The 23,803-nt window shown below is 45.3% G+C and overlaps 1 protein-coding gene across 4 annotated transcripts; it reads right to left on the bottom strand.

Annotated features, from left to right (window-relative positions):
- Positions 1-2,998: 2,998 nt before the first annotated feature.
- On the bottom strand, positions 2,999-20,713 carry Zbtb43 (zinc finger and BTB domain containing 43). 4 transcript variants are annotated; one of them, XM_055600753.1, is made up of 4 exons: positions 20,645-20,705; positions 17,202-17,261; positions 14,150-14,238; positions 2,999-7,408 (listed from the first exon to the last, which is right to left on the bottom strand). In XM_055600753.1, exons 3-4 carry the CDS (start codon positions 14,232-14,234, stop codon positions 5,991-5,993), a joined length of 1,503 nt encoding a protein of 500 aa, XP_055456728.1. In that variant the 5' UTR covers positions 14,235-14,238; positions 17,202-17,261; positions 20,645-20,705; the 3' UTR covers positions 2,999-5,990. The 4 variants fall into 4 exon arrangements, with proteins under 4 accessions (XP_055456728.1, XP_055456729.1, XP_055456731.1 ...); XM_055600754.1 differs by lacking the exon at positions 14,150-14,238 and having other exon boundaries at positions 20,645-20,711; XM_055600756.1 differs by lacking the exons at positions 14,150-14,238; positions 17,202-17,261 and having other exon boundaries at positions 20,645-20,713.
- Between the last annotated feature and the right edge of the window lie 3,090 nt (positions 20,714-23,803).

The raw sequence follows: 23,803 nt of genomic DNA, 5'->3' as shown, positions 1-23,803 counted from the left end.
GAGTCTGAGGTCGTACCTCTCCTTGGATGGCAGTTCAGCAATTTAAGGACCCATTGCCACCCACTACCTCAGCACCAGGCATAGCGGCACATTATGTGTAAAGTCGGCGTTAGGGAGCAAGCAGCTTTGAAAACTCAAGGCCAGTCCCAGTCCTGTTTACAGACCGAACATCCATCCGTGACTGGAGTCTCCAGTGGTTGTTTTTTTTGAGGACCCTAATAAGTGAAATTTTATCACAGCATTGCTGACCCCAAAGCAACAGGATGGGCAGTTCTGGAGGGAGCTTGGAGCTTCCATTCATCAAGGTTAGCTGCAATATTTGGCAGGCTAGAAGCCTCTGGGGAGTAACTACTATCTTATTAGGTTATAAATACATTTAATAGCTCTGGTACTGGCTTCTTATTCTGGAGTACTGAGGAAGGAAAAAAAAATAGAACTCCTAATCACCTGAGCCTAAGTGAAAAGTCACTATTTTTAAACTGTACATTTACCTACAGTGTTGCTTCTGAATGCTCTCCACCCCAGGACAAATCTACCTCTGCTGGGATGTGCAAGGCTCAGCTGGCCCATCATCTGCTTGGAAGAAATTAAAAGTGGTCCAAGATTTGAAACCCAAATTGTTTCATTTTGACTCAAACTAGACCAACTGGTTCAAAGAAAACCCCAGAGGCTCCTTGCACCCCCCCCCCCCCCCCCGTGGTTTCTTAGTAAAGGGACTACATTCACTCAACTTCAAACAGGCTTTTGTTGTTTAATTTTGTAGAGCTGGGCATGGAACCTCTCTAGGCTAAGCAAGCACTTCACCATTGAGAACCACACCCAGCACTTTAAGAACACAAGAGGTCTCTCCCTTATCTACACTGAGAAAGCACATAAAGCTATTCATCACATAATCACTTCTGGTACAGCAGGTTTGAGCTTACCTCATTTCCAGCCGCTGACGGACCCCTGGGCTGTACAGACCTTCCAGCCACCAGGACTGTCTTGAGGAATGCTTTGGTTGCTTAGGAGGCAGCCCCTGAGCCGACTAGGAAGGAAGCTAAATAAACCTGCACAGGTGCTGTGAGTCTCATCTGGGTAACACCCTTCACATCCCACCCCCTTCCGTTCCCACTCATGCCACCCCATCTCCTCCTTCTGCTCCCTGTGGCTTCCACCCTGCGGGGTGGGGGTGGGATGATGTGTGCTGTGTGGCTGCTTCTTGGGTGACCCCTGCTGCACTGCTGTCCACCAGAACTCAAGGAGGGGGTGGCATGAGGGGGTCACCATGCTGCAGGCGCAGTGCTGTTTGCTTATGGTCAGAATGGACAAGTCTCACCTCAAAATAAGGCTAGACAGGGTCTTCTAGAGGACTTCTTCCCCACCTAGAGCACACTAAGTGAGTCTAGGCAATCTGGAGCTGGCTTCAATATCAGCAACAGGGTGGGGTGGGGGGTGCGCTCACAACAAACAGTGGTAACAGAAGGTTTGTGTGGGAAGATGGTTAAGTTTGGTCTAAAACAAGCAGTGTCTCTGGTAATGAGCTGTTGTTACGAAGTATGTGGGGCCTCTGAAGAAGGCTGTTGCCTTTCCAGGGCTGGGATTTTTGGGGAGAAGGGATGCAGGAGGGCAAAGCAAGGTGAAGCAAGGACCAGGATGAGGCATACTGGGACACCATAAAGCAGAGAAGCCCACCAGTGCCTGTGGTAGCCACACTGGCCTGCTCTTGAATTTTGGTACCACCAGACTATGCTGTGCAATAAGGGTTAGTGAGAAACAGACACTGGTGTCAAGGTACCTGAGGGCCAACAAAAAGCAGGGAGACAGGACCAATCTCCACTTGAAGGGACAAGTGGAGAGGGCGTGGTACCAAACCTCAGCTGTCTGGAGCAGTAGCGGAGGCAGGTGTGAAGTCCCTCAGCTTCCCTATCGTACTTCTCCCAGCCCAGCATCTCTGAGGGCTCTTGATCCAAAGCCAAAGACAGAACCAAGAGGCCAGTCAGCCTCTTCCCAGGGGGAGGAGGGAACTAGGGAACTCAGAATATCCTGCAGACTAAAAGACAAAAATACCTGATCCTCCTGGCAGGTGGGTTTGGGTGAGATAATGTCAGTTACTGAGACCAGTCACTCACCGCTCTTGTGATCAGCCTATGTAGTTTTTACTTATCAAAAGGCGATGACACAACTTTAATCTTAGGCTACAAAAGCCAGAACCAAAACACGAGTGAAAAACAACACAACTTTGTACAAAATGAACAGGTAACATTTATTAAAACGTGTCATACAAAAGGGCATGGTCTCTTCTATAAGAAGAAAATATTAAACAATAACATTCAATTCAAACCACGCTGTACAAAGAAGACAGCAATTCTAGAAAGAACTATTTAACTTCTAAAACACAGGCGGTTCACAAAGTATCCATGATATGTACCTAACAATGACAATCTGCGTACCATCCCTTAGTTCTGTGGCCTAAGAGTCACCCGACTTGCATAAATAAAGTAATTTTCTGGGAGAAACATTGGGAACCTTGTTTAAAAAAAAAAAAAAAAAAAAAAAGACAAAGGCAGCAGCAACTGACATGACACAGGCTTCAAGCTACGTTTAAAAAGGAAAAAAAAATCACATTTGCAAATGATGTTCCAGCATCTTCCCACAGGGCACTATCAGTAGAGATTTGCAATTAGAAACAAACTCGTACCTTTAAATATGTAAATAGCAGAGAAAGAAAACAAAACAGAAAACTAAACCCAAAGCAACCCAGGATTCACTGGATTAAGTTAGTTTACCAGTCAAAGCAGCCTATATCCCCGGAGGCCCAGTCCGTGGTGGTCCCTGGCATTCCCCAAGTATCAGAGTTTAGGGAGCAACCACATCTGTGGGACAGGCAAAGCTCCACCCCAACCTTGGGGACCCAGTGGCAGCACACCTTGCCCAGAATGCAGCAGTCTTTGTTCCTCAACTTCTTAGGGTGTGCCATACTCTGTAGCACGCAGCTTTCCCAACAGCTAAACGCCTGCCCAGGGCCCGAGTAGTTCAGGAAACGGCTCCTGCAATGGAAGGGACCCTTTAGGGCAAGTTCTTAAGAGCCTGCCCTAAAGGAGAAGGTGAGACACAGAGATGGCGGCCATCGGCCAGGCCCCAGGACAGATTAAGGGCAAACTCCAGCACATGAGGAGTTGGAGTATGCAGCTCACTTGACGCCTACATGGGGCACGCAGGTTGTGAAGTACGACCAGCGGGGCCTGGAAGCCCTTTCGGAGAAAAACCAGTCAAGGCTCAAAGTAGAGACACACACCTTGCTGGCAGGCCACTGAGGAAGTCCCCGAACCACTGGAGATGTTGCCCATGACTATTTAAGCTCTTTTGGAAGAGTAAGGCTTTCCTGAGGCGGTGGTGAGGGAGACACAGTGCTGCAACAGAGCAGGGTGCCGGAAAGCCTCTCTAACGGGAAAGGCCGGTCAGAGGCCTCACTCTAACCTCTAGACCTCGGACACCCTACCTTCTCACAGGGTCTGCCATCTCCGACTGAACAAAAGCTTTGTTACCATCACAACAAGGGTACTGCCTCAGCACAACCCAAGGACCAGCATGTTCCATGGTGTTTCTTTTACCCCCAGGCTCTTCTCCAAAAAGGTCCTAGTTCTTATATGAATAGAGATTTCAATGGGAGACAGGTCACAGCTCTGCTCAACAGTCAGAGGGTGGTCCGTAAATACTGACAGCAGATTAACTGCCTCAGTGTAGAAACATTAGAAGCCAAAAATACTTCGTCCTCACCCAGCTTAGGGTCCTCTCTTAACCCACTAGTCTCTCATGTGGGAAGACGAGGAGGTGCGTTCAGTGTGATTGTACACTCCCCTCCATTCGCTTCTCAGGTACAAAGAAGGCTGCTGCCGACTGGCAGACACTGGAAGATCATCTGAATGCAGCAAACCACTAGGAGGTAATACCTAGCTTCTAGCTTAACAAAACCTACATCTATACTTATAATAATAAAGTTTTAACACAAAGTGCGTTTATATATCAAGATTGATACAGTGCTTGTAAATAGACCCCTGTTTTGTTATCTTGATCACAAACGTTTACTGGCGAGTCCGTATTTTCCTTCCTTTTTCCAAACAGAACAGAGGTCAAAGGTGCACCCTTGGTGTCAAAGCCTGAGGATCAGAGGCTCTTGCCAGAAATGTCTGTCACGTTAGAGAAAGTCAAACTTTAAGTACAAAATTTTACCCCAAAACTAAGAAACATAATTTTTATTTTAAGGAAAAGTTTCTACTTAGCAGTAATAGACCAGTAAATTTATGGAAAGATGGTATAGAACAACCACCTGCCTACTGTCTGACACAGCCTAGAGTCACACAAAGAGTGAGTCTCAACTGAGGGACTGGCCAAATCAGAGCAGCCTGTGGGCATGTCTGTGGCCCACAGTCTTGATGGTCAATATTCCTGCCATAACTGTCCTCAATGATGGCAATGTAAGTTGACATAAGCCCTATGCTCTGTAAACTGCTGTAGGTAGGAGTGTGTGATCCCAGCAAAAGGAAGTAAACTAGACTACTACCCAGTAAAAACCTCAGGCATGTCACATGCTTAAAAGCTTTCTGAATGTATCTAACCCCAGGCAGAACAGGCCCCAAGGGTGGGGATGGGAGGTAGGGGCTATGGGAGTGTAAGCTACTGAGCTTTGTAATGTGTGCAGCTTGCTCTGCGACTAGAGAACATGAATCTGTAGATGACGTTGCTTAATATAGGGCTCCTTTTCCCCTCTGAACCCACATTCCAGCTCTCACAAAGAGCTGACAGTATTGCTCAGCGTACCCTCTAAATCAGTACTCCCCATACCAGTGTATTTTGGGACTATTTTTCAAGCCTTCCGTCTATAAGCTGTTGCCTCTCATACACTGAGCACGCCTTGCTCACAGGTTAAGTCTTAGCCATGCATTCTGGCTTGGTCCCATGAGCTGTGGTCTCTGGCTGCCCTTGTTGGGAAGCACCATGATCTAAGGCAGGGGAGCCACAGGACACTACCAGTACCATGATGAGTCACTGCAGGCTGGCTGGCTCCTGCCATTAAATGAGGGACCTTAGGGCAACACACCAACTAGAAACATCTATCTCTGGCATCCATAGACTTAAAAGGAGACACAATGGTTCAAACCCAATTAGAACTGAACATAAAATCATGCCTTATCAAGAGCCTGCAGTGGGGCTGGAGAGATGGTTCAGTGGCTAAGAGCACTGACTGTTCTTTCAGAGAACACAGATTCAATTCCTAGCACCCACACGGCAGCTCAAAACTGCCTGTAACTCCTGTTCCAGGAGGTCCAACACCCTCACACAAACATACATGCAGGTAAAACACCAACACACATTAAAAAACAACAAAAACCCTGCAGCACTATGACAGCGCCACCTGTTTCAGACTCAGAAGGCCTATCAAACAACGTGACTTTTAGCTAGAACCTTTAGAAGGTATGAAACTAGACAAACAACGTGACTTTTAGCTAGAACCTTTAGAAGGTATGAAACCGACAAAAGTGCTCTGTTCACAGCTCAGCCAGGAGCCAGGTTACTGTAGCCTTGAGGTGAGCAGCATCCAGTGATGCAACTACCAAAGCAAAGCCCAGAACCCCCGTAGCTACCAGAAGAAAATAAAATGCAACGACTTGGGGACAGTGAGTGCTAGAAAACTGGTGCCACCTAAGTGGAACTGGTGGCTAGTCTGCCACCAAGTCCACTGCCTTCAGCTCTATTGGCTGGAAGGGCTATCTTGCCAGCTGGGCACTGGGTGAACTTATTCCCATCATCCATTCTAGGCCAGGATGAGAACATACAAATTTGAGAAATTAAATTTTTTAATTGGCCTACTTAGAGCTGGTCTTTCAGAAATATCTTTTTTTTTTAAGCTTCTCTCATAATAGCAAGTGGCACGCATCATCTGTGCCCAGATTTGCATTAATTACCATAGTTTATTTTTGTGCATGCCACTCAAGGGCCAGACCCTATTTTTAGTTAGCCTCAGTTGTATTCTGCTCAGCCTTTGCAGCTTCATAGGACTTGGTACAAGAAGTCACATGCCTGTGGAAACTGTCCCTCCACATGAATCTCTTTGAACAGATATTACACTCATAGGGCTTTATGCCTGTATGAATTTTCATGTGGCCCACGAGATGGTGCTTCATTTTGAATTTCTTACCACAGACACTACAGCCATAAGGGCGAAGACCGAGGTGCATGCTCATGTGTCGATCTCGCTGACTCTTGTGCGTGAAGCTTTTCCCACACTGACAAGGATACAGCTTGTCAGTGGCTGAGAATCCTAAGTGGGACCCTTCCTCTTTTATCCCCATCACCATTTCAATATTCTCACTGTAGCTTACAACCTCTTGTTTGTGCCCAACTAGATTCCCATCCACTCTTTCTCCAGAAAACTCCTCCATGGAGGAGCCATAGAAATCCACCTGTTCATCATAGTTGCTCTCCTCCGTTTGCTCATCAAACTCTTCCACTTTCTTCTCCACGATTTGGAACTCCTCCTCCTCCACGTCTGAAGGCTGGACCAAGTGATCCGTCTGCATGGTATTGATGGACTCGGTGACCTGGTGCTCATCATATGTGGCATGCACATCCATGCCCTCCCACGTCTGTTCTAGGCGCTCAGGCTTCACATGGATCCAGCGCCTGTGAGACATTATGCTGGGTTTGCTGTATAGAGGCCGGGTGTAATGGAACTCAGCACTGTCGCTGGCCCCTTCCTCCCCATCCTGGCTTGCCATCTCAGTGCTTAGTCGGTCATGCTCTGTGGATGAGTTACTGGGCAAATACTCGTGCTCAGTGAGCTGAGATGACAGCTCATCTTTGGTGCTCTCCTCTTCATTCTCACCATCCCTCAGTTCCTGGGCCTTGGGGAAATCAGTATGCCCCCCAGAGCCCAGTTCAAAGCTCTCTACCAGGCTGTTGTAGTTACTGCTACTGGGAGACTGGTGGTCACTGCCAAGACACTGCTTCTGACACAGGACTGTGGGGTTTCCTTCCAGAACCTCAGTGCACTTGTCCACCACATGCCACATCTGAAGGAAGCTGGCTGCTGTTAAGTAACTAACAATTTCTGGAGCAGGCATCACAAGGCGTCCTGTGTAGCTAGATAAGAGAATGTTCTCAAACACTCTTGGGTTCATCACATCAGGCAAAACAATTCTCCTACTGTTTTTCAGGAGTACTTGGTCACAAAAGTAGGGTGAACTGGCAGCAAGAACAGCTTTGTGTGCATGGAATATGTGGCCTTGGACAACAATGGAGACGTCACATAACTGGCCTTGCTGGCGTTGCTGGTTTAGTTTCTGCAGAATGGTGCTGGAAAAATCTGGAAACTCTACTCGAAAAGAGCTTGTACCAGGCTCCATTTCATCACCAATCTTGTTTAGTGCTGCAAGAGAAAGAAAAGTCAGTACTAACTCTAGCCTCAAAGAAGGCCTATCAACCCCTCACCCAGCACCCAGAGCACCAAGACAGGTCTCCAAGTTCCATCAAGTTCCCTTGCCTCTGAGCACTCATCCATAGGCATCAGTCCCTGAGACAGGCCTATAGGTGTTGAGGGTGCCAAAAGTAAGAGCCATCCATCACCCCCATAGCAACTCTCCACTTTGTCCTATCTATGAGTGAGGAGGCAGAATCCATAGTGAATATATCTATGTGCATACAAATCCTCTAAGCAAAACAAAGTAAGTATTTGTAATCAAAACAAACATGATTCTTATCAAAATAACTCAGTTGTAATCCTTGGACTCCTCACATTTATCAAAACTAGGGGAGGAAACAGGACTATGGGAGGGAGTTGGGGTGCACCTGGAAGGTAGAATGTACGCTTAGCACATATGACTCTCTGGGCTCCATCTCCAAGCACACTCCAAAAGAAAAAAGAAGAACTGAATTATGGGAAGATGCCTATGCAAAGACAGGAATGAATCAGGTCCGGCCCCATAAGCATGAGGACAAGTATTTGGTCCCCCAGCACCCAAGTGAAAATATGGCTATGAGAGCTGATGGCTATAACCCCTAACGCTGCAGGGTGGAGACAGGATGATCCCCTCACTTCAGCTCTTGGGCCAGCGAGAGACTCTGTCTCAAAAAAATAAGGCAGAGGACAAAAGGATGACCCATGGCTTCCACAAACCAGTGCACATGTACACAGACACAAAGGGTGACAACTGGACTCAAGTTCAGAGAAGGGAGATGGTACTACCAACACAGAATCAGGAAAATGATACCCTTGGTCTTTCTGCACTAGGAAACACTCACTCCTGATGAGTGGTACAGGTCACTCTTGGGGTCATAAAGATTAGCTCCTTAAGGGCTTCTTACACCTTGAGTAGATCAAGTTTCTCTATCTGGTTGTCTCCACACTGCTGAAAGACTTATTGACCTACTAGGTAGTTGCTACTCTTCCTGCTACTAGACTTACAACACCCAGAGCAAGGGCTGGGGAGATGGCTCAGAGAGAAAAAGTGCTCTCCTACAAAGTACAAGGACAGATGTTCAGATCCCCAACACCCATGTAAATGCTAGGTGAGTGTGGTGGCCTACATGTAATTCTAGTAAAGCAAGCTGGCTGGGCTCGCCTCATGGTGAACTCTGGGCTACGTGGGAGAATTTGGCTCAATATGCATGTGAGTGACCAAAGAAGACATTAGACACCAATTGCTGAAATACATGCACACACTTCCCCCCATACACACAAAACACAGCATTTATCATTGCTATGCTTGACCCTGCTCTAACACTATAAGCTAATCATCAATAAATACCAAGCTTTCTAAGCAACATATAAACTCAACATACGAAGCTCAAACGAAGACCAAACATCATTCTTCTTTTTTTAAAGAGAATTTAAACTGGGCCTGGTGGCACATGCCTGTAATCACAGCACTCTGAGAGGCAGAGGCAGGTGGATCTCTGTGAGTTCGAGGTTAAGCTGGTCTACTGAGTGAGTTCCAGGACAGCCAGGGCTATGCAGAGAAACCCTGTCTTGAAAAACCAAATAAGGCCTAGAGAGATGGCTCAGTGGTTAAGAGCACTGACTGCTCTTCCAGAGGACCCTGGTTCAATTCCCAGCACCCACATGGTGGCTCACAACTGTCTGTAACTCCTGATCCAGGGGATCCAACACCCTCACACAGGCATACAGGCAGTCAAAACACCAATGTACTTAAAATAAAAATAATTATAGAAAAGTAAATAAAAATAAAATTTAATTTATATGATTATTTTTTAATGTGTATGGACGTAGGGCCATATGTGCACACAAACCAGAGACTTAGTCTGTTTCTCACGGGCTTCCACTTGTGATTTTAAGACAACCTCCAGGCTAGCTGGCCACCCAGCCCCAAAGATCCATCTTGTCTCCGTGGTACATTAATCTCTCTCCTACCCCATCTCTGTAGCCCTCACTAACACAGAACTTGCTCTTTAGACCATGCTGGCCTCAAATTCACAGAGACCAGCCTGCCTCTGCCTCCCTAGAATGCTGGAACTATGGGAGTATGCCATACCTGGCTCCTCCCCCTTTTCTCTTCTTCTCCCATGGCTTTGTGACAGGTAAGTGGTCTGCCACTGAGCTCCAAGCAGCCCTTACTTTAGTCTTTATAATTATTCTGCAAATGCAGGGCTCAAGTTCTGAAGTTCATTTATTTCAAGCTTTCCTGAAGTCAAAAGCTTGTTTTAACTAAGTAGAGAGATGAATCCAGGTTACCTCCAAAGCCTACATTTTTTTTTTCCTATTACGTTACCCTGGCCCCTCCAAAGAGACTAGAATGCTAGAACAGTCATTAATAATCTTTAGATAAGACAGTGCTTCTTGAGCAAAGCATTAACCTATGGTTTTATACAGCCTAAAACTTAAGATGAAAATAGAACATAAAATAAACTGTTTAGGTATTCTAGTTTGTAAAGGAACAGCTCACTGTGCACGGATGCCAGGTGTCTATGCAAACTCTGAGAGCAGCATCTGGTTAAGAAGCCTCTAGATATTTCTCCCCACTATAGGATGTTGGGTTTGAGAAGGGGGAGAACTATGTTAGAATAGAAAAAAGAGTGGACTACTGTAACAGCTGCGTTGAGAATGAAGACTTGCTGCTTTGAGAACAGACTCCCTTTAGGCTTAGCTCTAGACCTCCCTATCCTACTTCCCTGATAACACATGGACTTTAAAGACAGGGAAACAGCACAACTGTCCACCCTCAAGGTTTAAAATGCCATATGAAAGGGAAAAGGACGGAGGTATTAGGGCTTAGTTGAGGTCCATTAAGGTAAAGTTACTCTCTCTTGATCAAAAGAATAAAACCGGAGTTCTACCCTGGCCATGGGTAGAGACAAGACATTCTAAACATTATATATTATTGTCCCCTCCTTTAATAGGCAATCCAACTGGCCTTGGCAGGAGACCCCTCTCCCCCGGAAAGTGGATACACTTTAGGGACATGCTAAGGAGATGGCAGGAATCATCATCCCATGAATTGAGATCATTTGCATTCAGAAGGTCCTCTCTCAATGCTGCTACAGGTCTCGGAATTTCAAACAGCCTGCTTACTTTCTAACTTCCTATCTCTTACCAAACACTGGCCCAAATCCAAAGCATGCCCTGATCCTGAGCTTTCTTCCTCTTCCTCATCTCCTTCCTTCCTTCTAGAAGTTTTCAGATTCAGTCCACCTGTCCTGTTCTACTTCACATCCTAATAAAATGTTCCTTGAGCTTCCTGGATTGCCTTAAAATTCAAGGAGACTGAAAATTTGCTAAAGGGAACTGGAACTTCTGTTGGATGGTGGCATTGCTAGTTGCTAATGCCTCTAACTCAGTTAATTAAAAGATGGGCACCGAGGGGTACACATGTGAGCCCAGCATGGAAACCTAGGTAGGACTGTGAGTTTGAGGCCCACTTGGGTTACACAGTGAGAATGCCTGGAATAATCAACAGTTACCAAAAAATCACATATTTCACCACAGAGAAAAAAAAAATAACTAGAAAAAGATGCCAAGCTTGCTTAGCTATGTCAAGGTGGTAACTGTCCTTTAGTCTTGGTGGATGTGGCCGTGCTCCGTAATCTCTGCATCTAAACATACTCAGAAAGGGCTATGACCTGGTTAGACTACAGCTGCTGTTTCTGGCTAAACACCAATCAGTTCCAAGATTCACTAAAAGCCAAAAGCATCTGCATAGAAAGGATGGACAGCGTCAAAAGACCACCATTTCTTTGAATGGTGGAGAGCACCACCATTCTTACAGTGTTATAGCCTGGTGGGGCAAACAAACTCCTCCACCATGTCATTCAAGGCAAAGCCTGCAAACACCTTAAGAAGAACCCTGTAAAGCTTAAATCACCAGATGTAGAGACAGGTTCTCATTCTCCTCACATAACATGTTTTTACAAAAATAATTCAAGTGATATGAAAAATGATCTAACTCCAAGATCCTAGAGACTAGCGTGAGCTATAGGCTTTAAGAAATCAGAGATACTGGAGATGGAACCTGGGTGAAGAGATGCTGCAGGGACCAGCAACTCCACTTCCTGCTCCAGGAAATCCTGGCAGAGCAGCACCAATCTTCAGAGAATCAGTCACATCTCATCCTTTAAGGCCAGGTGTCATGGTTAGCTTCAATTGTGTACACAGCCTAGAGCCACCTGAGAGAAAAGCCTTGTTGAGGAAATGCCCAATCAGATTGGCCTGTGGCCATGTCTGTGGGAAGTACTTTGATTACTAGTTGCTGTATGAGGGCCCTGCCTACTGTAGGTAACACCAAAAAGGTAGGCTTTTTTTTCTAGGCAAAAAGCCTTGGGCTCTCTAACTAGCACAGCATAAACCAGATTGAGCCAGAGTGAACCAGTAAGCAGATTCCCATGGTTCCTGCCCAAAGTTCCCTTCCTTATGGTCATGTGACCTGGTAGTATAAACTGAATAATCCCTTTCCTCCCAAATTATACATTTAGACAGTGTTTTATCGCAGCAGCAGAATGAAATGAAACCACAACACTGAATTTCAGCATTAAACATGAGTACTGAAGCAGAAGCAAGTATCTCAGAATAAAGTGTTGTGAGGTTAATGAATTTGTTGGACTAATGCTGGAGGAAACATGAAGTTGGGGCTTCAGTAAATATAATCTAGGCTTGAATAATAAAAAAAAATAGTGTGTCTGGAAAAGAGGGAGACATGATGGGATTTACAGAATTGGGGACAGGAAGCTACAGTATTGTGAGATATAAGTGGTACCATCAAAAAAAGACCACACACATAATGGGAGACTGTATTTGTGTATCATATTACTATGAATAACCTATACTAAGTGCATACAAAGCCTACAGTCAGTGATACACAACCCAGCTGAAAAGAATGGACAAAAGATTCCAAAAGGCATGTCTCCAAAGAGCAAGGCCCTCATGAACAATGCTCAGCACCAGCAGAGCAACACTGTGTGAGCTGGGATGCGGCTCAGGGGAGAGTACCTTGACTGCTACATGCAAGATACTTGGTTCCATGCCCAGCACACCTCCCCTACTCCCTAAAACAACCAAAACTACAAGGAACCCTTTTTTTACCCACTAAGATGGCATGAAAAATAGGAGACATTAGAATAGAACCTTTATGCACACTGCTGATAGGCACGGAAATGGTGTAAAAGCTGCAGAAAGGGGGTTGGGAGTTTCTCAGACAGTTAAAGGGATGTAGCCCAGCAACTCAACTCTTTTCTGCTAACAGAAAAGAACACATGATGTCCATAACAGCATTTATTCAAAAATTCCCCAGCAGAAACAGTCAAAGTGTGTATCAAGAAATGACTACAGAAAATACAGCGCACCCATTTAAAAGATTATCTGGCAGGAAACAAGAACATGGTAACAACACAGGAGGCCAGGGAATACTACAGAAAGAAAAGCCAGGGGTGGGGAAGCAGCAGACAGGAAGCTCTGAGTGTTACACTCAGCATAGTAAAGAAGAGAAAGGAGGAAGAGATTAGTGAGAGAGGGAGAAGCAGAGAAGGGCTGGAGGAGAATGAAATGTGTGTGTGTGTGTGTGTGTGTGTGTGTGAGAGAGAGAGAGAGAGAGAGAGAGAGAGAGAGAGAGAGAGAACAGGGTCAAAATGTAAAGTGGCTCTGTGGCTGTTGGAAGCCAGAGATAGAGAAAAGCAGCAGGGAGCGAATGACATCAGTGGCCTGTGAACACCTCTAGTCCCAGCAGAAGCAGGCAGATCTCTGTGATTTGAGGCCAGCCTGGTCCATAAAGCAAATTCCAGGAAAGACAAGGCTGTTGTAGAGAAACCCTGTCTCAGGCCTACATCCCTCCCTAAAAAAAAAAAAAAAATTGGGTATATTTTAGAGAACTCAGAAATTCTACAATTCAGTTGTGGAGAAGGACATATGTAAATATGTGGATCTACTAAAAAGGACCTCTTAATGCTTAATGTATTTAAGATAGTAGGGACTCAGCTCAGGGCTTCACACAGTTCATACAGCCCATGAACTGTTTTTGTTGTTGTTTGAGACAGGGTTTCTCTGAGAAGCTCTAGCTGTCCTAAAACTCACTCTGTAGACCACTGAACTCAGAGATCCACCTGCCTCTGCTGGGATTAAAGGTGTGTGCTGCCACCACCCAGCTCCATGAACTTTTTATTAAACTATTTTACAGAGTAATCCAAGGGTGCCAATGCCAGTTTGTTTGTTTTTTGTTTTTTTTTTTAAATGGTGTCTTGCTATGTAGCCTGGAAAGCCTCACATTTTTGACCCTCCTGCTTCAGCATCCTGAGTTCTGGGATTAGAGTTGCATGTCACCATGCCCAACTGCCAATGACAGCTGTGAAGATTGTGTGACTGGTACTGTGGAGTGTTTTTACCATTTGGGGGTAGAAAATACCTTGGCCAAGTAGCCATGGCTACCAATAAGCAAAACAACAGTGACAGACAGGACTATGAAGATAGAGCTGCTGACATTCCTTGGCACATGAATGAAGGAGGGAACAAGATCAACACTGGGGCTTCCAGGCATTATCCCCTCACGCCCCCACCCTCAACTCCCCAAGTGAACTACAGGAGGTGAGAGGTCAACTGAAATGTAGCTTTCCCCATGGTCCTGTAAGTAACCCCTCACCCATGCTCTGTAAGCAAGCCCAATAAACTCACTGGTTCTCCAAGTTGGAATTTGGTGGAATCGTACTCTGTTCTGTCCTTGGTGCCCTATCTGGGATGAATAAACGTTTGTTCGCATCTCCCTAGGAAAAGTTAATACAACACTGGGTAACTAGGAAAATGCCATCATTAATAAAACAGCAGCTGTTTATTAATGCATACACAAACACATATATAAATATGTACAAACACAATTGTCTCACAATATCTGTGGGAATTGGTTCTAAGACTACCCCTTAAATACCAACTGGCTGGAGGTGGTGGTGTATGCCTGTAATCCTAGGACTCAGGGAGGCAGGGGCAGGGGGACTGCTGTGAGTTCGAGGCCAGCCTGGTCTACAAAGCGAGTCCAGGACAGGGCCACACAGAGAAACTGTCTCAAAAAAAAAAAAAAAGAAAAAAGAAAAGAAAATGGCTGTTTATATGCCACCTCCTCATGTCAAGAATATTTTGAACCATCTCAAGATTACTCACACTTCCTGACAGACTGTGTAAACAGTATCAGGCTGACCACTTAGGGGATGGCAATTAAGTCTATGCAGCTGTTTTTTTTTTTGTTTTTTTTTTTAAATAACTACGTGCATGAGTGTCTATGTGTGGGTTTGTGCACGTGAGCACAGGTGCACTTAGAGCCCAGAAACTGGTACTAGATCCCAGAAGCAGAGTTCCAAATTCAGGGCTGGGGACTGAATCTTCTCTGAGAGAAGTGTGTGCTCTGAATCACTCGTCTCTCCAGCCCTTCCTAAATTTTTCAGTCTGGGAATGGCAGACTCTATGGACCCAGTCTCCACAGACACAGAGAAGCAGCTTGTGTATAAAATGCCTCACACAGTCACTATACCAGATTTTGCACACAGCACTTTCACCTATTTGTCCAAGGTCTTAGGCTAATCAGAGTCTGAGAGGTGGGTGCTATAAGACAAGAAGAAAGGGAAACATGACCATGTTTCACACATAGTCTAGATAATCCTTGAAAACAGGTCTGATTATGCTGCTTAGACTATCCTCAAACCTGGGGCATGCCTCGGCCTCTTGAGTGATGGGATTATAGACATACGCTACCATACCAGCTCCAAATAACCCACAATTTAGATTATGAGCAATTTATTAATAAACTTCAAAGTATTCACTAATGCCAGACTTAAAAGAGCAATTTTATGTCACCTTGCACATAATTTAGAAATTCCAATGGTTCTTCTAAAACAATTAGAACAATCCCAACTCATTCCTCATTCATGGAATCTGTAAGTTCCTGGTCCTCAGGGTTTCTGTGTGTATCTCCGACTATCCCTGACTATCCTCTCTCTGTAGACCAGGCTGGCCTCAAACCTCTAAGTGCTGGATTAAAGGCCTGCACCACAATAGCTTAGCTGCTATAGGGCTTTTTTAAAGCAGAAAAATAAGAGCTGGCGATAGGGCTTACTGGGTAACGGGGCCTGCTGACAAGCCTGAGTTCAATCTCCACAACCCACAAGGTGGATGGAGAGAACTGGTTTTCTCAAGTTGTCCTCTGACCTCCACATGCGCAGGCATGGGCCCACACACTTACAAAATAGTGAAAAAATTGTTTTAAAATAAAATCAAAATAACACAGAAGGCAAAGGGCTTGTATTGAAGACTCCATGACTGCCTCTACTATCCCGCCATGCTGATGAGCTGAACAGAAGCCACTATTTATTCTTCAGCTGAGAAAATTATGTATCAAATCTTAGATAGCATTTCAAAAACACCCTAAAAGTACAGAGACAGCGAGGAAACAGGGAAGCAGACCTACCTACCAGCTCCTGTACTGAAGCCCTCCAGGGATGTCTTTAATCAGAGCATATGGTAATTTGCATTCTCACTGTAGAAGGCACATTTAAGCACAGTAAATGTTGCTTTAGGAAACTTAAACTCTGGCACAAATGTAGAAAAATACCAACACTCTGTGCCTACCAAAATTCTTGTTAGTCAAATGCTTTGCATCCAGAAACCACAGCCTGTACACCTGGGCCCTGCAGAGAGTTAGCGGAAGCTCACATGACAAAACCTGTTCAGGCCACACACCTCAGCAGGTGTGTGTGTAGGGGGGGCTTGCTCAGAAGATTAACTCCAGCTCTAATGCTTTTATTTAGTTACCTTAGTAATTTATTTTCATTTTTATGTGCATTGGTGTTTTACCTGCATGCATATCTGTGTGAGGGTATCAGATTTTGGAGTTACAGGCAGTTGTGAACTGTCATGTGGGTGCTGGGAATTGAACCCGAGTCCTCTGGAAGAACAGTATGTGCTCTTAACTGCTAAGTCACCTCTCCAGCCCTAACTAATACTTTTCTAAGGGGGGGAAAAAAAAAAGGCAGAAATACTGTTAATGTAAAGTACTACAGTGACTAGCCTTAAAATGTGCATTATTTCTTCTTCAGAGAAACTATGTGGTCTAGCCCATGAACACCTTGGTAAGGGGTTACAGAGTGGTTATGAACACTGGCTGCTTTTCCAGGGGACCCAGGTTCGGCTCCCAACACTTACATGACAACTCTCAACCATTAACAGTCCTAGGGGATTCGATACCTTTTTTCTGGCCTTGTGAGCACCAGACACAACATTTGAACGCAACCCCCCCAACATACACACACGCACGCACGCACTCAGACACTCAACAAACAAAATTTTAAGTTAAAAAAAAATTGACAGGAGGAGTGAGGGGAACTGAGAGGAGAGGAGTGAAGGCTGTGATCAGGGTGTAAAGTAAAGAAATTAAAAAAAAAACTTCATTTAAAAAAAACTTGACAAACTGTATTGTTTTTGCTGATAAGAAATTAGTACGATAAACAGCCTTAAAAAACATTATTAGGGGGCTAGAGAGATGGCTCAGAGGTTAAGAGCACTCTCTGCTCTTTTAGAGGTCCTGAGTTCAATTCCCAGCAACCACATGGTGGTTCACAACCATCTATATCCTCTAATGCCCTCTTCTGGGATGCAGGTACACAGGCAATGCAGATAGAGTACACATATACATAAGATAAAAGAAAAATCATGTAAAAATAAATGTAAATTTATAGCTTACCTAGTGTAAAGCTGTATTCCTGGGATAATGTTCCTTATACCATGGCCATCAAAGAGCGGTCTAAATGAATAGAGAATGAATCTTTCAGTTTTGTAAATGACACTGATTTCTGAAAGGAAAAATCACACTGAAAATACAAGATGCTAGGTTTGAGTTCCTGCTGCTCTTTAGGAGGACTTCAGTCCAGTTCCCCGCACTCATGTCAGGTGACTCACAACTGCCTACAACTAACTGCAGCTTCAGCGGATCCAACTCCCTCTTCTGACCTCCGCAGGTACCTGATACACACGACATCCATGCGCCAAAGAGAAACTTCTCAATCTACTTCCCTCCTCCTTTCCACTACAGCACACAAGGGACCTCCAACTTTGCCACACGGGCTCATGTTCTCCTTAGGCCCTGCTGTGCTAATGCCTGCGTTATCTATGCTGCTAATCATAATCACTCTTCTAGAACATCTCTTGCTCCTAGACCTCCAAACCTTTCACGACGGCTGGCAACCCTGCAAAAGGCTCCACTGAAATAGGGTGCCTGCTGGGACCCTTGCATGCTTGTTACTGCTTGCTTTCCATCCAACTCTGACCTCCATTTTCCACCGGTGAATTTTTCTGGTTTTTCCTGAGTTCCATTAATTTGTTGCCCTTTCCCAGAAAAATCTCAACACTGGGTCAGAGTGGTTTTCCTCAGTTTACTGTTAGTGACATACCAGGAAGGAAAACTGAGGCAGCATGTTGTTTAAGTCTGTAAGAATTTTGAGACCCTCTCCGAGGGTTTTGGTAGGCTAATTTGGTCAGATGAGCAACCCATGCAGGAAATCTAACTCTTGGGAGGTGGAAATAGGAGGGTCAGGAGTTCAAGGAGTTTCAGGCTACAACAGATAGTACATATTTTGCAGTTTTAACAACCATGGCTGCAGAGGTAATGACTAAAGCTCTCCCGAGATTAATGTTTCTGATGATATAAAGGGTGACTCCATGTGGAAAAACTATGGATGCAACTCTGGTATTCAAAGGAGTGGGACTTGGAATGTTTATTTTACTTAAGTCAAGCAGAAAGCTCTTAGATTAAAGGTGTGTGCTAGGGCTGAGCCACACTACAAGTAGAAGCAGGATTTTCCAGTAAACAATACAATCTCAGGGTTCACAGTGTGATCAAATATCCCGTAACACTGGGCACTTTAACTGATGCATATTTGTTCATGTTGTTCCATTTATAAAAACAATAGTGTGCATTGATTTTGTTCTTTAAAACTCTAAGTCAAAGTGTTTTTAATTAAGATAAAGAAGTACAAACACAGGAATGGATTCTGTTCCTGGCAGTGTTTCTTAGTGACGCAGCAAACACTTGATGGAATCTAAGATTCAAAGAAATACAGTAATACATCAACTGTTATGTGTATTATAAAGTTTGGGACAGGAACAGTGACAAAGGTCTTTTAATCCCAGCAGTCAGGAGGTAGAGAGAGGTAGGAGGATCTTAAGAGTCCAGCCTGTCTTTCTAGAGAGATCCTGTTTCAAAACAAACAAACAAACAAAAAACAAGGCCAAGCATGGTGGCATAAGCCTTTAATCCTAGCACTCAGGAGGCAGATCTGTTGAGTTTGAGGCCAACCTGGTCTACAGAATGAGTTCTAAGACAGCTAGGGCTACACAGATAAACCATGTCTTGAAAAAAACACCAAACCAAACAACAGCAACAAAAACCAAAAACCAAAAATGACCTTAAAGGCAAGCAAGATTTATATAACAGAAAAACAACCAAAACCAACACCAAATGCACAGCCTATAAATAAAGATCATTTTCTACTCTAATAAATAAGTATTTTTCCAGCCTACAAGTTTTCTGCATGTCAAATGTTTCTCAAGGTGCCTCTCAATAGATTTCTGCATTGATTACAGAGGGGCCAAGAGGGGAGGGAGGGGGGAAACTGCTGCCTTAAGACTTAAAGCAGCTGGGACCCCCGACTCCTTTCTAAGCCTCGGCTGAACCTGCTGCTGAGACACTCTTGGCTTGCATCAATACAAAGGATTCAACTAAATGTTCCAAAACAAGTTTCTAAATTACACGTTTCATTCACACGGCTGTGCACAAACCATTTCTAGAATGTTCTTACCATCTCCTAAAACTCTGTACCCAGGAACGGCACCCTATTTGACTCTAGTGTTTGATAAATTGTTATGTTTTGAGCTAAGTGGTTGGGACATGCCTTTGATCCCAGCACTTGGGAGTCTGAGGTCGACCAGCCTGGTCTACAGAGTGAGTTCCAGGACAGGTAAGGCTACACAGAGAAACCCTGTCTCTAAAAAACAAAAGAAGATAAATGTTATGTTTCATGCCCTGTCTATTCCAGACACTTTATTCCAAAAGTTTCAAACAGTGTTTGTCCCTGTGTTTCCTTTACTTCTCTCCGATAGTACTTTGGTAACAAGCTGGGAATGAATCCCTATTATATTTCTAAATTCTTTACTAAGCTGCTCCTAGAAATTGTGCTACTGTGCTAATGGTCTCAAAGGCAGCTGTGAGCCTGGTTCTTCTTAAGCTTGTAGACCCGCTAGCCTGGTTAAACAGGGGCAGTTCCTGACAGCCCTGGAGACCAGGAGGAGCCCCGAGGTTCCAGAAGGAGCAGAACTGTGCAGACCACAGGAAAGAGAAGTTCAGGATTCACTAAACTGCTCATACTCTGAGATGGGCCTTCAGTCTGAGGGCCAGGAGCTCCTGACACTTTGTTAGGTTGGGTGACACCTGTCAGAACTGAGACCAGACTGCGGTCGGGCCACTGAGAATGTCACCCGGGCGGAGGAGTTTCACAGGCTCATGAGTCACCTTCCACGGCTCAGAGGTCCAGGCAGGGCACGCCCTGCCTAAGCGAATCCAGTTGAGAGGGAGAGAAACAAGAACACAACATTGGCAGAGAAAGAAAAACAGACAAATGGCCAAGAAACCTCTGTGACATTCGGGCCGTGAACCAGAGGACAGCCCGAGAGGCAAAAGCAGGGTCAAGAAACCCTGCAGCAAGGTGGAGACAGAGATAAAGATAACGTCCAGAGACTGTCAACTCCAGAGATGCAAAGTGGAAACTCCACCTGACAAGAGGCCAGGTTGGGGACAAAAACAGGTGAGAACGGAGTGACAAAGAGACGAAACTCGGCGCAGCGAGGTTCTGCCTCGCGGCGTCGGCTCGCGCGTGGGTGGCTCGACCCGGAGGTCGTCCCGCGGGCGGATTCTCCGAGCGCCAGGGCACCTGCCACGGGGTGACCTTGTCCAGGAGGTCGTCCTGGAGGCCGCAGGGCTCCGAGCCGGGACGCCCGGGGCTTCGGAGTCGCTCGCGCCGTCCCGATTCGCGGCCGCCGAAGAGAGCCCGCGGCGCGCATCCGCGTCGCGGCCGCTCGTGACCCCGACCGCGACCCCGTGCGCGGCCGCCCGGCCTCCCATCCCTGTCGTACCTGCCGAAGGCTCCGTGACCGCAGCTCCAGCCCGCTGGAGCGTCGCGCCGATCGCACCGAGGCCTTCTTCTCCGCCGCCTGGCGAGATAACTTCCGCCGGAGCCTCCCGCCCCTAGGAAAGGCTTTCAGGTCCCGCCCCCGAAACTGCCAGTGCTTCCGGAGGCGTGTCAGCGAGGCTGTGGGGTGCGCACGCTCTGGAGGCTTTTCCGGGGCTGTTTGTCCGCAAAGCACGCTTAGGCGGCCGGCGCACGCGTAATAGGACCTAGCGTGGGTCGCGTTTAAGGACCAAGCGCCGGGTCTGTCAGAGTGATCTAGTTCCGAGTTCGAAACTCTGTGGACCTGTGAGATAGTTCAGCGGGTAAAGGCTCTTGCCGTATGGCCTCATGGCCTGGGTTCTATTCCTGGAACCCGTGGTAGAAGAACTGACGCTCGCAGGTTGTCTGCTAACCTCCACAGAGGCACTTCCCCACGCCTACCAAAAAAAAAAAAAAAAAAAAAAAGTAATCAAATTTGAGGCTGGCTTTGAACTCACTATAGCTCGAGTTGGAATCAAATTCACTCCTGCCTGCACCTCCTGAGTGTCAGGATTGCAAGGATGTGTTCCCATAGCTGGTATAGGGTGGATATTCCTACTGGACCTGCATACCTGTTTGTTACTGTCCATGTCTTAGGTCAGCGTGTCCAGTTTTCCAGCTGTGCGAGCCTACTTCTGGGGCTTGGAATCCAAGAGTATTCAGAGAGGAGGCTGGAACTTTCCAAGAGAATTATTCGAAGAAATTCTGGGGAGAGCTGGAGAAATGGCTCAGCAATTAAGAACAATGGCTGGGGTTCCAGGGGACCTGGGTTCCATTCCAAGCACCCACTTGGCAGCTCACAGCCTCAGTAACTAGTTCCAGGCTTTCTGTCGCCCTCTTCTGGCTTCCTATGTTCCCAAGCAGTCAAGCTTTTACACAGACACATGTGCAGGCAAAAGCACTCATACCCATTTTTTTTTTTAATTACAAATAATAAAAGAAATTCTGGGAAATAAGACCAAAGGAAACAAATACTGAAGCACAGAACTGAGAACAGGTGCAGAACATCTTGCTAGGAAAAAAAAAAAAAAAAAGACATGGGTCTTGAGGGAATGGCTTAGTTGGTAAAGCATTGCAAACATGAGAACCTGAGTTCAGGTCCCAGGACTATGTAAACATAGCAGGTGGCAGGATTATAATCCCAGTGCTGTGGAGGCAGGGATCAGTGAGTTCAGAACAATTATAGAGAACCTGCCTAAAAGGAGCGGATGGCATTCCTGAAAATGACACGAGGGGCTATCCTTTGACCTCCACAACCACCCATATATTTGTATATCCACACACTCTTGAACACACACAAATACATATATTTATTTTTAAGAATGCTGGAGAGATGGCTTGGAGGATAAGCTTGAATATGAAGTCAATTTGGGCTATGAAGGTAGTTCCAGGTCAGCCTGAACTACACAGTGAGATCTTGTCTCAAAAAGCAAAATGAAACCTCAATGCATCTGACATTAAAGCAGTCAAGAATTGGGGCAGTCACTTGGCATCATATGAAAGCCAGACTCTCTCAGTCTTCTGGCTTTGCCTGCTTTAGTGCTTGTTGTGTTGTGTACATTTAATGATGCCCGAACTTCTAAGCTTGAGGTGTGCTTGGAGCAGGGAGGAAAATTAAGGTAGTGAATCACTTAAGGAGTATATTCAACTCGACACTCAAAAATACTTTCTCTGAATTCTCTCGAAGTGACCTCTGTGTTTATTCACTTCTCTTTACTTCTTGGTCACAGGCCTATGCCTGACCCAATACCACCAGCTAATCATGAGGTGACCAAGGTGGTTTGGACCAAGTCTGAGTCACCTCTTCCAGCAGAGAAGATGGGCTACCTTCCCCCAAGTTCATGGAACCACACCTCCTTCCAGAACAAAGTCTTTATTTGACCTAATATTCCCCGTGGAAATTCTTAGAGGCATCAATGGTCATGTGCTTTAATTAGGTTAAAAAAAATGGGGAGGGGGGCTGGAACACTCATCCTTGTACCTGACCAATAAGATATTTCTTGTTTAACATTACATTATTTATTGCGCGCGCGCGTGCGCGCGTGTGTGTGTGTGTGTGTGTGTGTGTGTGTGTGTGTGTGTGTATGAGTGCATGTGTCTTGATGTGGGGGTTGGAGGTCAGAGGACAACTTATGAGAGCTGGTTCTCTCCTGCCATTTGGGTTCCAGGTTTGAACTCAGGTCATCAGATTTGTTGATTTTACCTGATGAGTCATCTCACTGGCCCCAGAGTAGTTTATTAAAAGATATTTTAAAGACAGACTTTAAGAGATAGAGAGGCACTTGAGAAGAAAGTAAGACACACCAAGGGCATGGGTGTGGGCTTTTCAAAGGAAATTCTTACTTTATTGTCTTACAATAATAATATACAAGATTTTGATGAATTTTGAAGTTATCATCAAAGAATGTATTTCCAAGATAGACTTGACCGTATTAACTTGTGTGTAGGTCCTTGTGAATGCCAGAAGAGGGCGTTAGATTTCCCTAAAGATGGAGTTACGGGCAGTTTTGAGGCACCCAACATTGGGTGATGGGAACTGACCTTGGGTCCTCTGAAAGATCAGGAAATGCTATTAACCACTGAGCCATGTCTTCAGCCCCTTAAGTTAGTTTCATCTTTAAAGGCCATTTAAATCGATAGATTCCTCTATCTATAGAATATGTCTTTTATTTGCTTACAGTCAAATGTACTTCCAATTGATAAATAATATTAAAGAATAAATATTAAATATTTAAATAAATATTAAAGAATTTGATTTAAATTTATGAGCATCTTCTACGGAGGTTTGGAGTGGGTTCCAACAGTGTATTAAATTTTAGAAAGTCAGTTCTGTTTAGCTGAGAGTCTCAATGTGTTATTGGTCAGCAAGGACCATCCTGGAGTAGTTTCAGCATGAAGGGACCACAAGACAAAAAGCAAGTCTATCAGGTAACTGTTGTTAAGCAACACCAGGGTGGTGGATGACAATGATATGTTCGTTCATTTATTTGTGGACAAGGTGTTAAGCAGCCCAGGCTGGCTTTAAACTTCCTACAGAGAGGAAAATTACCTTGAACCTCTGATTCTCTTGCCTCTGTGTCCTGAG

This window comes from Psammomys obesus, unplaced genomic scaffold (assembly GCF_907164565.1).
Source record: "Psammomys obesus unplaced genomic scaffold, mPsaObe1.curated_primary_1811, whole genome shotgun sequence".
Taxonomy (NCBI): domain Eukaryota; kingdom Metazoa; phylum Chordata; class Mammalia; order Rodentia; family Muridae; genus Psammomys; species Psammomys obesus.
This window is presented reverse-complemented; position numbering and strand designations above follow the sequence as displayed.